The 16,027-nt window shown below is 47.0% G+C and overlaps 1 protein-coding gene across 1 annotated transcript in view; it reads right to left on the bottom strand.

Annotated features, from left to right (window-relative positions):
* Window positions 1-2,424: 2,424 nt before the first annotated feature.
* Window positions 2,425-16,027, bottom strand: part of LOC121549192 (papilin-like) — a 157,117-nt gene continuing 143,514 nt past the window's right edge. Inside the window, exons 10-15 of the mRNA XM_041861052.1 lie at window positions 14,822-14,998; window positions 12,849-12,999; window positions 5,722-5,793; window positions 3,340-3,487; window positions 2,997-3,075; window positions 2,425-2,862 (exon numbers count right to left, since the gene is read on the bottom strand). Coding sequence (XP_041716986.1) covers window positions 2,584-2,862; window positions 2,997-3,075; window positions 3,340-3,487; window positions 5,722-5,793; window positions 12,849-12,999; window positions 14,822-14,998 — 906 coding nt within the window. The 3' untranslated portion in view covers window positions 2,425-2,583. The remainder of the gene's footprint in view (window positions 2,863-2,996; window positions 3,076-3,339; window positions 3,488-5,721; window positions 5,794-12,848; window positions 13,000-14,821; window positions 14,999-16,027) is intronic.

Below are 16,027 nucleotides of genomic sequence, written 5' to 3'. Positions count from 1 at the left end.
CACTTGTCATCTCCCGTCTGGATTACTGCAACTCGCTGTTGGCTGGGCTCCCTGCCTGTGCCATTAAACCCCTACAACTCATCCAGAATGCCGCAGCCCGTCTGGTGTTCAACCTTCCCAAGTTCTCTCATGTCACCCCGCTCCTCCGCACACTCCACTGGCTTCCAGTTGAAGCTCGCATCTGCTACAAGACCATGGTGCTTGCCTACGGAGCTTTGAGGGGAACGGCACCTCCGTACCTTCAGGCTCTGATCAGTCCCTACACCCAAATGAGGGCATTGCGTTCATCCACCTCTGGCCTGTTGGCCCCCCTACCTCTGCGGAAGCACAGTTCCCGCTCAGCCCAGTCAAAACTGTTCGCTGCTCTGGTACCCCAATGGTGGAACAAGCTCCCTCACGACGCCAGGACAGCGGAGTCACTCACCACCTTCCGGAGACACTTGAAACCCCACCTCTTTAAGGAATACCTGGGATAGGATAAAGTAATCTTTCTACCCCCCCCCCAAAAAAAAAAAAAAAAAAACCATTGTAAAGTGGTTATCCCACTGGTTATAAGGTGAATGCACCAATTTGTAAGTCGCTCTGGATAAGAGCGTCTGCTAAATGACGTAAATGTAAATGTAAAATGTACTTTCCCCACTGCTTCACACTCCTTAGTCTCATGCCCTTCTGCACACTTCTCACACCTTGGAATCTCCCTCCTACATACTGCTGCCACATGCCCATAAGTTTGACACCTGTAGCATCGTTACGTACTCAGCACATACGCTCGCACAGGATAACTTATATATCCTAACTTCACTTTATCTGGCAAAGACTCAACTTCAAAACTCAAAAGAACAGACAATGACTCTTCTGTTTCCCCACTCTTGCCACCCTGTTTAGGTCGCACCAAACGACGAGCATCACACACACCGGGAATCTTCTCCTTCAGTTGATCCACTTTTACATTTACTGCTACCCCAGTAATCACTCCTCTCAATGGCACCCTTTTCTTAACAGCGAAACAATTCACAATTCTTTCCCCCATTTGTTTAACTCTAAGCGCCTTCTCCGTCTGCCAAACAGAAACACAAACAATTATCACTAGACCACTTCTGGTTACCCTCACCGATTCCACTATACCCAACACTTTTTTTTACCCATCTTGAAACCACAAATGGATCAGCCAAAAGACAATGATCCACTTTTTCCGCAAACTTCACTCCTACTGTCACAGACTCATCTTTATCCTGACCCTCTGCTTAAGCCTCTGGCTCCGAGCAATTCACCACACCTACCACCTCCGATACTTCACCCTCTTCCATTTCTCCTCCTGTCTTCAGCTCACTTTGCTTACATTTCCTACCACTCTTCTTTAACAAACCTTCTCCCTTTTTCCCGCCATTTTTTACAGACTCAAACTCACAGTCTTCCTCCCTCTCTCTCTTAGACCTCCTCTGCCTCTCTTTTCCTTGCCTTCTCAAAGGACTCCAATTTCCCCCTCCTTTCCCTTCCGCCGTCTATTCTATCCTCGACCTCACAGTCCACAATGACCTCATCATTGCTCCCTCCTATCCTCTGGACTTGTGTCAACATTTTGGCCTTCGTCTTCTATCGGAAAATATTTGGTCCGCCACAGTCCCCAATCGCCATACCGAAATCCTGGCCGACCTCCCTCAAACTAGCCCATCCGTCTCGGTAGAAAAGGTCAGTGTCTACTTCAAATTAAAAGCACATATTACTAACTCCAGTGATAAACTGGGGTCAGTCTCAGTGTAAAAAGGCAGTGGCATAAAGTACTTAAGTAAAAATACTTTAAAGTACTACTTAAGTCGTTTTTGGGGGTATCTGTACTTTACTTACATTTGACAACTTTTACTTTTACTTCACTACATTCCAAAAGAAAATAATGTACTTTTTACTCCATACATTTTCCTTGACACCCAAAGTACTCTTTACAATTTGAATGCTTAGCAGGACAAGAAAATGGTCCAATTCACGCACTTATCAAGAGAACATCCCTGGTCATCCCTACTGCCCTTGATCTGGCGGACTTACTAAACACATGCTTCATTTGCTAATTTTGTCTGAGTGATGGATAAATAAACAAGAATAGCGCCATCTGGTTTTCTTAATATAAGGAATTTGAAATGATTTATACTTTTACTCTTTATACTTAATTATGTTTTAGTAATTGCATTTACTTTTGATACTTAAGTATATTTGAAACCAAATACTTTTAGACTTTTACTCAAGTAGTATTTTACTGGGTGACTTTTAATTGAGCCATTTTCTATTAAGGTATCTTTACTTTTACTCAAGTATGACAATTGGGTACTTTTTCCACCACTGTAAAAAGGAAATAAAAAATATATGATAAAGTATGATACAAGAAGAAGGACACCATGATTCAACAGATTTGTTCAGTTTATTGATATCAATATCAACAATGACAGAACGAACAGAGAAATGGTGAATGTCAGATTTTGGAAGACATTTGTTCACAGATTAAATAGGTTAATCATATTGCTTCATATTTTTCCTTTCCTCTGTAAGGATACGGTGTGTGTGTGTCACTGAAACACATTCCTCCTGTGTCTTTTAAGACCGGACACGGTATGCCCTCGCCCTTGTTCTCACCCTCACGGTCCTTGCGGGTGGGGATGCCACTCTCGGTGTCACGACAGCACTGCCACACTTCCTTTGGCAATGGTCCATGGAGACAAAGTTGTTGGCATTACCCTGGCATCCGCCGAACCAGAACTGAGTGCAACTGCCAGTGGCTGAGTTGTAGTAGAAGCGGGACGTCCAACTGGCACAGGGTCCAGCGTCATGTGACATGGAGCACATATGGCCAGACTGAGCAGGAGCGGAGTGGTCCTAGAGAGAGAGCATAAATAGGTGGAAAGAATAAGAAAATGAAATGTTTTCCAATCTAAAGGGATGGATAGACTGCTTTTGATTGTGAAAGAAAAAGAGTGGTCTTGACATAATGGGTAGTGGGCAGCTCTTACCGCGAGTGGGTGGTAATCAGGACATCCTGCCCTTCCATGACCCTGAGCAGGAGTCACCCCATCCAGACAGCAGCCGTACCTGACAACCAGAGATGAACACAGGTAAGATATTGACTAGACAACAAACCGATAGCTGTTATGGAAAGGCACAAAGACAGGTGAGACAGGAACATGGACTCAGACAGCATCCATGAATGTGAATGTCACTAGTTGGACTGTCCAAGTAACATAAAGTTGTGTCATAATCAACCTCTACATGACATGTCTGTTCTACACAATGCTATCTCCATCTTAAAGTTATGTAAAGTTGAACCCAACTGAACAAACGCCACCTAGGTCTTACCGGGTGCGTACGCAGTCATCTGCAGAACAGCCCTCTCCTCTATGCCCACCGGCGGATGTGTGGCCGTCGGGGCAGCAGCCGTAGTATGACTGGGCGCAGTAAGGACCAACCACAGCGGTGGAATAGGGATCGTACACTGTGTTAGTGGCTAAAGACAGCAGACGCAGACATATGGCTAAATGTTTACTTAATGTATACAAATAGCCTATATACTTAATGTACCTATACAAAAATACACCAAATAAACACCGAATAAACACATACAGTGAGGCAAAAAAGTATATGATTTGCTGAAAAAAAATCCTGAAAAACGCATGTCAAAAATTTTATAAATTGATTTGCATTTTAATGAGGGAAATAAGTATTTCACCCCTATGCAAATGACTTAGTACTTGGTGGCAAAACCCTTGTTGGCAATCACAGAGGTCAGACGTTTCTTGTAGTTGGCCACCAGGTTTGCACACATCTCAGAAGGGATTTTGTCCCACTCCTCTTTGCAGATCTTCTCCAAGTCATTAAGGTTTCGAGCCTGACGTTTGGCAACTCGAACCTTCAGCTCCCTCCACAGATTTTCTATGGGATTAAGGTCTGGAGACTGGCTAGGCCACTCCAGGACCTTAATGTGCTTCTTCTTGAGCCACTCATTTGTTGCCTTGGCCGTGTGTTTTGGGTCGTTGTCATGCTGGAATACCCATCCACAACCCATTTTCAATGCCCTGGCTGAGGGAAGGAGGCTCTCACCCAAGATTTGACGGTACTTGGCCCCGTCCATCGTCCCTTTGATGCGGTGAAGTTGTCCTGTCCCCTTAGCAGAAAAACACCCCCAAAGCATAATGTTCCCACCTCCATGTTTGACGGTGGGGATGGTGTTCTTGGGGTCATAGGCACCATTCCTCCTCCTCCAAACACGGCGAGTTGAGTTGATGCCAAAGAGCTCGATTTTGGTCTCATCTGACCACAACACTTTCACCCAGTTCTCCTCTGAATCATTCAGATGTTCATTAGCAAATTTCAGATGGGCTTGTATATGTGCTTTCTTGAGCAGGGGGACCTTGCGGGCGCTGCAGGATTTCAGTCCTTCACGGCGTAGTGTGTTACCAATTGTTTTCTTGGTGACTATGGTCCCAGCTGACTTGAGATCATTGACAAGATCCTCCCGTGTAGTTCTGGGCTGATTCCTCACCGTTCTCATGTTCATTGCAACTCCACGAGGTGAGATCTTGCATGGAGCCCCAGGCCGAGGGAGATTGACAGTTCTTTTGTGTTTCTTCCATTTGCGAATAATCGCACCAACTGTTGTCACCTTCTCACCAAGCTGCTTGGCGATGGTCTTGTAGCCCATTCCAGCCTTGTGTAGGTCTACAATCTTGTCCCTGACATCCTTGGAGAGCTCTTTGGTCTTGGCCATGATGGAGAGTTTGGAATCTGATTGATTGATTGCTTCTGTGGCCCTCTGTAGCTCAGCTGGTAGAGCACGGTGCTTGTAACGCCAGGGTAGTGGGTTCGATCCCCGGGACCACCCATACACAAAATATTTTTGCACGCATGACTGTAAGTCGCTTTGGATAAAAGCGTCTGCTAAATGGCATATTATTATTATTATTATACAGGTAACAAAATGAGATTAGGAGCACTCCCTTTAAGAGTGTGCTCCTAATCTCAGCTCGTTACCTGTATAAAAGACACCTGGGAGCCAGAAATCTTTCTGATTGAGAGGGGTCAAATACTTATTTCCCTAATTAAAATGCAAATCAATTTATAACATTTTTGACATGCGTTTTTCTGGATTTTTGTTGTTGTTATTCTGTCTCTCACTGTTCAAATAAACCTACCATTAAAATTATAGACTGATCATTTCTTTGTCAGTGGGCAAACATACAAAATCAGCAGGGAATCAAATACTTTTTTCCCTCACTGTACATGGATAAATGTTTTGAGTGTTTATTTTTGCTATTGTATATTTAGGAGCGGCATAGTTATGTTTAGCTAGACAGTATATTTTCAGATGTGGATATACCACTTTGACTAGTGGATCCTGTCTTGTCTATATGTAGTTAATTTTTTTTGATGGATTACAACACTGTCTAGACAGAGAGAACTGGGATGTACAGTATGCACTATAAGAGAGGTGTGTTTTAGCATAAGGAATGATCGACTCAAAGTAAACAGAATTGTTTGGGTGAGGATTGAGAGCTGAAAGAAAAGTTCATTTTTCAAATTCTTGTTGTTTTGCTAAACTATTTCTGTCTCTACCTTAATTATCCCAAGTCAATCTACACACATATATGATTATAATTGTGCACTCAAATTGATACACATGTCCATGCATGCATAGAGACAAAAACATCCCTAACACACACGCGTGTACGAACGCACATGTACCTGAAGGGTCGTAAGGCACATATCCTCTCAGAGTGCTGTCATGTCCTCTTGGGTCTTGGACACTTGGTACACCTAAACAGAGAGGGACAATGATACATGAATAGAACCCCCCCCCCACCCATACACACACATATATATATACATAAACATATACTGAACAAAAATATAAAAGCAACATGAAACAATTTCAAAGATTTTACTGAGTTACAGTTCATAGAAGGAAATCAGTCAATTGAAAAAAATGTATTAGGCCTTATTCTATAGATTTCACATGACCCACCCACTGGGGAGCTGGGCCCAGCCAATCGGAATGAGTTTTTCCCCACAAAAGGGCTTTTTTACAGACAAGAATACTCCTCAGCACCCCCCTCCCCCTCATCAGATGATCCCGCAGGTGAAGAAGCCGGATGTGGAGGTCCTGGGCTGGCGTGGTTACACGTGGTCTGAGGTTATGAGGCCGGTTGGATGTACTGCCAAATTCTCTAAAACGACGTTGGAGACGGCTTATGGTAGAGAAATTAACGTTACATTCTCTGGCAACAGCTCTGTTGAACATTGCTGCAGTCAGCATGCCAATTACACGCTCCATCAAAACTTGAGACATCTGTGGCATTATGTTGTGTGACAAAACTGCACATTTTACAGTGCCCTTTTATTGTCCCCAGCACAAGGTGCACCTGTGTAATGGTCATGCTGTTTAATCGGCTTCTTGATATGCCACACCTGTCAAGTGGATGGATTATCTTGGCAAAGGAGAAATGCTCACTAACAGGGATGTAAACAAATTTGTGCATAACATTTGAGAGAAATTAGCTTTATGTGCATATTTGAAGAATCTCAAATATTAAATATATTTTGATTTGTTTAACACTTTTTTGGTTAATAGATGATTCCATGTGTTGTTTCATAGTTTTGATTTCCTCACTATTATTCTACAATGTAGAAAATTGTAAAAAAATAAAGAAAAACCCTTGAATGAGCAGGAATGTCCAAACTTTTCACTGGTACTATGTGTGTGATATATACACACAGCACATTCGGAAAGTATTCAGACCCCTTCCCTTTTTCCACATTTTGTTACGTTACAGCCTTATTCTAATAAAATTGAATAAATAAATAAAAAATACAGTTGAAGTCGGAAGTTTACATCCACTTAGGTTGGAGTCATTAAAACTCGTTTTTCAACCACTCCACACATTTCTTGTTAACAAACTATAGTTTTGGAAAGTCGTTTAGGACATCTACTTTGTGCATGACACAAGTCATTTTTCCAACAATTGTTTACAGACAGATTATTTTACTTACAATTCACTGTATCACAATTCCAGTGGGTTAGAAGTTTACATACACTAAGTTGACTGTGCCTTTAAACAGCTTGGAAAATTCCAGAAAATGATGTCAATTGGAGGTGTACCTGTGGAAGTATTACAAGGCCTACCTTCAAACTCAGTGCCTCTTTGCTTGACATCATGGGAAAATCAAAAGAAATCAGACAAGACCTCAGAAAAAGAATTTTAGATCTCCACAAGTCTGGTTCATCCTTGGGAGCAATTTCCAAACACCTGAAGGTACCACGTTCATCTGTACAAACAATAGTACGCAAGTATAAACACCATGGGAACACGCAGCCGTCAAACCGCTCAGGAAGGAGACACGTTCTGTCTCCTAGAGATTAACGTACTTTGGTGCGAAAAGTGCAAATCAATCCCAGAACAACCGTAAAGGACCTTGTGAAGCTGCTGGAGGACACCGGTACAAAAGTATCTATATAACCTGAAAGGCCGCTCAGCAAGGAAGAAGCCACTGCTCCAAAACCGCCATATAAAATCCAGACTATGGTTTGCAACTGCACATGGGGACAAAGATCGTACTTTTTGGAGATATGTCCTCTGGTCTGATGAAACAAAAATAGAACTGTTTGGCCATAATGACCATCGTTATGTTTGGAGGAAAAAGGGGGTGCTTGCAAGCCAAAGAACACCATCCCAACCGTGAAGGACGGGGGTGGCAGCATCATGCTGTGGGGGTGCTTTGCTGCAGGAGGGACTGGTGCACTTCACAAAATAGATGGCATCATGAGGAAGGAAAATGATGTGGATATATTGAAGCAACATCTCAAGACATTAGTCAGGAAGTTAAAGCTTGGACGCAAATGGGTCTTCCAAATGGACAATGACCCCAAGCATACTTCCAACGTTGTGGCAAAAGGGCTTAAGGACAACAAAGTCAAGGTATTGGAGTGGCCATCACAAAGCCCTAACCTCAATCCTATAGAACATTTGTGGGCAGAACTGAAAAAGCGTGTGCGAGCAAGGAGGCGTACAAACCTGATTCAGTTGCACCAGCTCTGTCAGGAGGAATGGGCCAAAATTCACCCAACTTTATGTGGGAAGCTTGTGGAAGGCTACCCGAAACGTTTGACCCAAGTTAAACAATTTAAAGGCAATGCTACCAAATACTAATTTAGTGTATGTAAACTTCTGACCCACTGGGAATGTGATGAAAGAAATAAAAGCTGAAATAAATCATTCTCTCTAACATTATTCTGACATTTCACATTCATAAAATAAAGTGGTGATCCTAACTGACCTAAGAGAGGGAATTTTTACTAGGATGAAATGTCAGGAATTGTGAAAAACTGAGTTTAAATGTATTTGGCTAAGGTGTACGTAAACTTCCGACTTCAACTGTAAGTATTCAGACCGTTTGCTATGAGACTCGAAATTGAGCTCAGGTGCACCCTGTTTCCATTGATCATCGTTGATGTTTCTACAACTTGATTGGAGTCCACCTGTGGTAAATTCAATTGATTGGACACGATTAGAAAAGGCACACACCTGTCTATATAAGGCCACACAGTTGACAGTGCATGTCAGAGCAAAAACCAAGCCATGAGGTTGAAGGAATTGTCCGTAGAGCTCCGAGACAGGATTATGTCGAAGCACAAATCTGCACAAGGGTACCAAAACATTTCTGCAGCATTGAAGGTTCCCAAGAACACAGCGTCCTACATCATTCTTAAATGGAAGAAGTTTGGAACCACCTAGACTCTTCCTAGAGCTGGCCGCCCGGCCAAACTGAGCAATCGAGGGATAAGGGCCTTGATCAGGGAGGTGACCAAGAACCCGATGGTCACTCTGACAGAGCTCTAGAGTTCCTCTGTGGAGATGGGAGAACGTTCCAGGAGGACAACCATCTCTGCAGCACTCCACCAATCAGGCCTTTATGGTAGAGTGGCCAGACGGAAGCTACTCCTCAGTAAAAGGCACATGACAGCCCGCTTGGAGTTTGCCAAAAGGCACCTAAAGGACTCTCAGACCATGCGAAACAAGATTCTCTGGTCTGATGAAACCAATATTGAACTCTTTGGCCTGAATGCCAAGCGTCACGTCTGGAGGAAACCTGGCACCATCCCTACGGTGAAGCATTGTTGTGGCAGCATTATATTGTGGGGATGTTTTTCAGCAGCAGGGACTGGGTGACTAGTCAGGATCGAGGGAAAGACGAAAAGAGCAAAGTACAGAGAAATCCTTGATGAAAACCTGCTCCAGAGCGCTCAGGACATCTGAATGGGGCGAAGGTTCACCTTCCAACAGGACAACAACCCTAAGCACACAGCCAAGACAACGCAGGAGTGGCTTCAGGACAAGTTTCTGAATGCCTTCGAGTGGCCCAGCCAGAGCGCGGACATGAACCCGATCTAACATCTCTGGAGAGACCTGAAAATAGCTGTGCAGCGACGCTCCCCATCCAACCTGACAGAGCTTGAGAGGATCTGTAGAGAAGAATAGGAGAAACTCCCCAAATACAGGTGTGCCAAGCATGTAGTGTCATACCCAAGACGACTCGAGGCTGTAATCGCTGCCTAAGGTGCTTCAACAAAGTACTGCATAAAGGGTCTGAATATTATGTAAATGTGATTTTTATTTAAAAAAAAATTGTAATCTGTTTTTGCTTTGTCATTATGGAGTATTGTGTGTAGATTGATGAGGGGGAAAAACTATTTAATCCATTTTAGAATAAGGCTGTAACGTAACAAATTATGGAAAAAGTCAAGGGGTCTGAATACTTTCTGAATGCACTGTATATATACAGTACCAGTCAAAAGTTTGGACACACCTACCCATTCAAGGGATTTTATTTATTTAAAAAAAAAATTACATTGTAGAATAATAGTGAGGACATCGAAATTATGAAATAACACATATGGTATCATGTAGTAACCAAAAAATTGTTAAACAAATCAAAATATATTTAGATTTTAGATTCTTTGAAGTAGCCACCCTTTGCTTGGATGACAGCTTTGCACACAGTTGGCATTCTCTCAACCAGCTTCACCTGGAATGCTTTTCCAACAGTCTTGAAGGAGTTCCCACATATGCTGAGCACTTGTTGGCTGCTTTTCCTTCACTCTGCGGTCCAACTCATCCCAAACCATCTCAATTGGGAGGACGTTCGCAGTGCAGAGCTGGGTGGACACCCGACCAGCCCCGGCAACCAGCGGAGCGGAAGCCGCGGTAGTGGCGTCTTCAGTCTCGCCTGTGACATTGCGGGAACCCCGCCTACCACCTCCGGAGAGGTATGACGGACGTCCAGAGGGCTGCAGGGAATTCCTTACCTTGTGTTCCCTGGTATTCAGCCTACAACCCTCCTCCTTCCCGACGGATGGCCTACATCATCACTCTGTTGACGGGTTGGGCTCTTTGCTGGGCTACCGTGGAGTGGGAGAGCCAAACTCCGGCCTGGTCTTATTCCTACCAATTCACCCGGGAGCTACGCAAGGTGTTCGACACCTCTCGGGTGGTGTCGGGGCACGAGGCCGGGAGTCGGCTGTCGGCTGTCGGCAATGTGACCGTTTGGTGAGGACTACTCCGTGGAGTTCCGGACCCGGGCTCGAGAGGCAGGATGGGAGGAGGCTGCCCTGGTCGTCCTTTACACGCAGGGGCTATTGGAGGGGATGAAGGATGAACTCTCCTTCAGGGAGCTGCCTGAGCAACTGGATGGCCTCGTCAAACTCTCGGTGCAGGTAGACAATCGGCGTCGTGAGAAGGTGCATGAGAGAGGGAACTGAAACCCCAACTTCAGAGACTCCCGGACTTTTCTCCCCATCAGGGTTCAGTGGGCCCGTGCTGCGCGTCGGGTGCATGCTCTGGTGGATTCTGGGGACGCGGGAAACCTGATGGACGCGGGGCTGGCCCAAGGGTGGAGCATTCCGTTACTCTCCCTCTCCATTCCGGTCATGGGCCTGGACGGCCGGTCGTTGGGGTCGGGCTTCATCACACGGCACACTGTCCCTGTGCGTGTCCGCGTGGCGGGGGGTCTGTGGGAGGATATCCAGTTTTTCATTGTGGACTCTCCGGAGTGTCCCCTCGTCCTCGGGCACCCCTGGCTGGTCACCCACAAACCCCGGATAGACTTGTCCATGGGGCGGCTCATCCTGGAGGGAGGCTCTGCCCCCGTCTTGATCCGGTCTCCACCGACCACTCATCAGCCCAACCATCATCCCAGACCACCTATCAGTCCTCACCTCTTCCCCAGGTCCCGAACTCCGAACCGCCTACCGCCCTAGCGGCGGTTGCCTTCAGGAGGACGGCGGCTACAGACTCCATCACCAGCCCAGACCTGGCAGCTGTTCCCCAGGAGTATTGGGATCTGGGGGAGGTATTTAGTAAGATGCCAAGGGCCAACCTCCTCACAGGCCATACGACTGCTCTATCGATCTACTGCCGGGCAACATGCCCACACAAGGGCGATTGTTTTCCTTGCCACGGCCGGAGACACTGGCCATGAGGGAGTATATTGACTACAGCGTCTTCTTGTATTTGGATGAAATTCTAATATTCTCAAAGGACGAGTGAACACCAGCAGCACGTTCGGCAGGTCCTCCAACGCCTTCTCTGTCACCAGCTCTACATCAAGGCAGAGAAGTGCGTGTTCCACACAGAGACAGTCTCCTTCCTGGGGTTCATCATCACCCAGGGGGACCTACGGATGGACCCAGCCAAGGTCAGCGCGGTACTGGATTGGCCCCAGCCCTCATCCCTCAAGCAACTACAGCGGTTTTTAGAATTCGCAAATTCTTATAGGCGATTTATTCGCAATTTTAACTCCCTAGCCGCTCCCCTGACAGCCCTCACCCAGACAAGCGTGCGCTCCTTCGCCTGGACCCCGGAAGTGGGGAACGCATTTGATGCCCTTACGTGGAGCTTTACATCGGCCCCGGTCCTAGGGCATCCTGATCCGTCCCTGCCGTTCATGGTGGAGGTGGATGCTTCAGATGTTGCGGTGGGAGCAATCCTGTCCCAGCGGTTCCTCACGGACGGTAAGACTCACCCCTGCGTGTTTTTCTCCCGTCGGCTGTCCCCGGCGGAGCGGAATTACGACATGGGGAACTGTGAGTTGCTAGCAGTCAAGCTCGCCCTGGGGGAGTGGAGGCATTGGCTAGAGGGGGCCGCCCATCCATTCATTGTATGGACGGACCATAAGAACTTAGCCTACATTCAGGGGGCTTCACCAGGTTCCGGTTCACCATCTCATACTGTCCGGGGTCAAAGAACACCAAGCCTGACGCGCCCTCCCGGCAGTTCGACCCGGTGGACCTGGTGGAGAGGGACGACCCCATTGTCCCCAATGCCCTGATTGCTGCACCAGTTTCGTGGGGATACGATATACTGGTCAGAGCAGCGCTACGATGGGAGCCCGATCCGGGCGGAGGTCCATCGGGGAGGATGTACGTACCCAAGGCTGCACGGTCGCGACTACTTCAGTGGGCTCACGCATCCGACCTCACCAGCCATCTGGGGGGCGCCAGGACGTTGGAGTTCCTGCGTAGGAGGTTCTGGTGAGGTTCCGCTAAGCGCAAACCAGATGGGATGGCGTATCGCTGCAGAATGCTGTGGTAGCCATGCTGGTTAAGTGTGCCTTATTCTAAATTCTAAAGTGGAACTATCATTTGGCTATTTGAAGAATCTCAAATATAAAATATATTTAGATTTGTTTAACTCTTTTTTGGTTACTACATGATTCCATATGTGTTATTTCATAGTTTTGATGTGTTCAATATTATTCTACAATGTAGAAAATAGTAAAAATAAAGAAAAAAACACACACACTGGAATTGGACTCACTTTGGGCTTCATGGCAGGCCTGGGTGTTACAGTGCTCCACGGTAGCGGGTTTGGGGCGGGGGGCGCACCTGTCCTCCCCATGTGGGTTCTGGTCTATGTCCATACACACTACCCTCCTCTCCCGCACCCCTCCACCACAATTCCTAGAGCACTATAGGGAGAGACAGCAGAGAAAGAGAGGACAGAGACAGCATGATAGATAGAGTTACACAGAAGTAGGGAAAGATAAGAGAAAAGGGTAGGAGATTGTCACGTCTACTCCGGCTCCCCCACTCCGGCGCTCGACGTCACCAGTCTACTAACCACCGTCTTGGCAACCCACCACCGAGAGGTCCAAGGTTGCCACGGTTATCTTCCTACTGACCGGGCGGGCGTTGGAGTGGACTACGGCTGTCTGGGAGAGAGGAGAGGAGGAGCTGGGTTCCTATGGGAGGTTCATGGCTTCATGGAGGAGACTTCGATCATCCACCGGAGGGCAGAGAGGGGGGTGAGTGCCTACTCCAACTACGGCAGGAGGACCAGACCGCTGTGGAGTACGTCCTCACCTTCTGTACAATAGCAGCATCCAGTGGATGGAATGAGCCGGCGCTCCGCTCCTTATTCAGAAGAGGATTGCCCGAGGAGGTCCAGACGGAGTTGGCATGCCGAGACGACACCTTCTCATTGGACACACTCATCGCGATGGCCATCCGTCTGGATAACCTCCTTCGGGAGCGGCGCCACTCTCATCACCTCTCTCCCTCCTTCGTTGACCGATCTGAGTCAGAGTCTGAAAACATGGAGGTAGGGGCAACACGCCTCCCTTCATTGACCGATCTGAGTCAGAGTCTGAACCCATGGAAGTAGGGGCCACACGCCTCCCTGCGGCTGAGCGACGCCGTCGGAGACAGCTGGGGTTCTGTCCCTATTGTGGTCAAAAGGGGCACCAGCTTCAACTGTGTCCGCTACGTCCCAACCCGGGAGCCACTAGAGCAGAGGGACGGTCCCGTGATCACCCGTCTCCTGGGGTAGGTGTGAGTATTCCATCATCATCACTCTCCACCAAACCCTTTTTAGTACCGATTTCATTAACTGGCTGTCCCTCGTGTTGTTTCTACAGCTCTAGTGGACTCCATTGCCGCAGGGAATTGTATTGACCAGGCCCTTGCCTCCTCCCTGAACATAACATCATACCTGCTCTCCTCTCCGTTTCTGGTTCAAGCGCTGGATTACCGACCACTGGGATCTGGGACAATCACACACATCACAGGACCACTCACCATCACCGTGGGACCCATGCACCAAGAAAACCTTCCCTTCCTCATCATCCAGGCACCCATACACAAAGTCATCCTTGGCCTCCCGTGGCTCCAACGTCACGACCCCACCATCTCCTGGTCGAGGATGGAGATCACGGCCTGGGCACCCGGATGTCGGAAGACATGCTTTCCCTTACCCTGTGGTTCCATGTCAGTTGAGAGTCCTGTGGTTGCCCTCCAGGTTTACCAGCATCTCCGGGAGGTTTTCTCCAAGACCCGTGCCACCTGTCTCCCTCCTCATCGCCCCTGGGACTGTGCCATCGACCTGCTAACAGACTCTGCGCCTCCGCGCAGCCACATCTATCCCCTGTCAGTGGCTGAAACCAAGGCTATGGAATACATCCAGGATGTTCTCCAACAGGGTTTCATCTGCCCATCTACCTCCCCTGCGTTGGCAGGTTTCTTCTTCGTGGCCAATAAGGAGGGGGTCTTCGTCCATGTATTGACTACAGAGGTCTCAATGCCATCACCACCAAGTACCGCATTCCAGCCATTACAATGACCCATCCTACTATAGCTCCTCCCACCAGCCTCCTCTGGTATTGTATGATATCGAAAGTCCCTGTCCAATTCGAAATGCTTTATTGACATGACAAAATTACTGGTATGTATTGCCAAAGCAACAATGTTGAACAATTTAACAACAAAAAAAATACATTTATCTCTTTCTCTTACCAGTCCGAAGTCATGGACGTGCCAGCTGATGTGGGTGTGGCAGGCTGGCTTGCGGCAGGCCTGGACTGCAGGTGCGCGTGCCAGACCACTGCAGGCTTGGTCCCCAAGGCGCTCCCCTCCTGCCCCCACGCAAACCACCTCCCTGGTCTGCTGGCCCTCCCCACAGGTCACCGAACACTGGGAATGGGAAATATATAACAGGGGAAATGTAGCATCAAAACAAGATCAATGGCTCAATCTTACATTTTACATTTTAATCATTTAATCTTATCCAGAGCGACTTACAGGAGCAATTAGGGTTAAGTGCCTTGCTTAAGGGCACATCAACTGATTTTTCACCTTCTCGGTTCAGGGATTCGAACCAGCAGTGGCGTGTATTCATGGTTGCCAAGGAAAGCCAGGCTTCCCCAAATATTTGACCAATAAAAAACTCTGTATTTTCAAAATGTTCCTTCAATTCACAAGGGGCTCAATCTCACCGGAGAAATCATCCGAACAAGGGAAACAGTGCCCCTCTGTCTCAGTATGTGTAGCCCATGTATCTGATGCTGTCTGGACCAAAATAGTATGACATGTTGCCACCGTAGCATTTGATTGGTTGATGCCAGCAAGCATTTGGCCTCCCTTGATAAAAACATTACAATTAGCCAATCAGCATTGAGCTGAGCTCAACTGTGGGTTGTCCTGACGCAGCAAAACACACCCCAAGGGAGGCCAGTTTGGATTTGGTTTCACACCAATCAAATCACATCCAAAGCAAAACGTCATTGTCAGAAACACATCCCTGTTTCTGGTCTGCTTGTGTTGTTGTCCTGCAGTAGCTAGCTTGCTAAATCTGCCTTTTCCTACAACATGGATGGAGATGGGGATTTGGACCTGTGGTTTTGACTTAATTGATTATGACAGCAATTCTGATCTAACCATGAATTCATATATTGTGCCACTGGCCTGAGACAATTGAAGCTCAATATGTATCCTAGATGTAGCCTAGTAGGATCATGTTAACTAGCTAGCTAGATAACTTAGCTGATTCGTTGTTGCCCATGTGAGGAAGTTAGGCTAGCAAGCATTTTAGCTAGGTAACCTATGACAACAAAAACTAAAAGCGTACTGTATGACAGACCCATATACCGTTTTGCCAACATGAAGAGCGGAGGATGGCATCGGCTTTCAACTGGTCTACGAGTTGCACACACATGCATGCAC

Source organism: Coregonus clupeaformis, chromosome 33, assembly GCF_020615455.1.
Source record: "Coregonus clupeaformis isolate EN_2021a chromosome 33, ASM2061545v1, whole genome shotgun sequence".
NCBI classification, from domain to species: Eukaryota; Metazoa; Chordata; class Actinopteri; order Salmoniformes; family Salmonidae; genus Coregonus; species Coregonus clupeaformis.
This window is presented reverse-complemented; position numbering and strand designations above follow the sequence as displayed.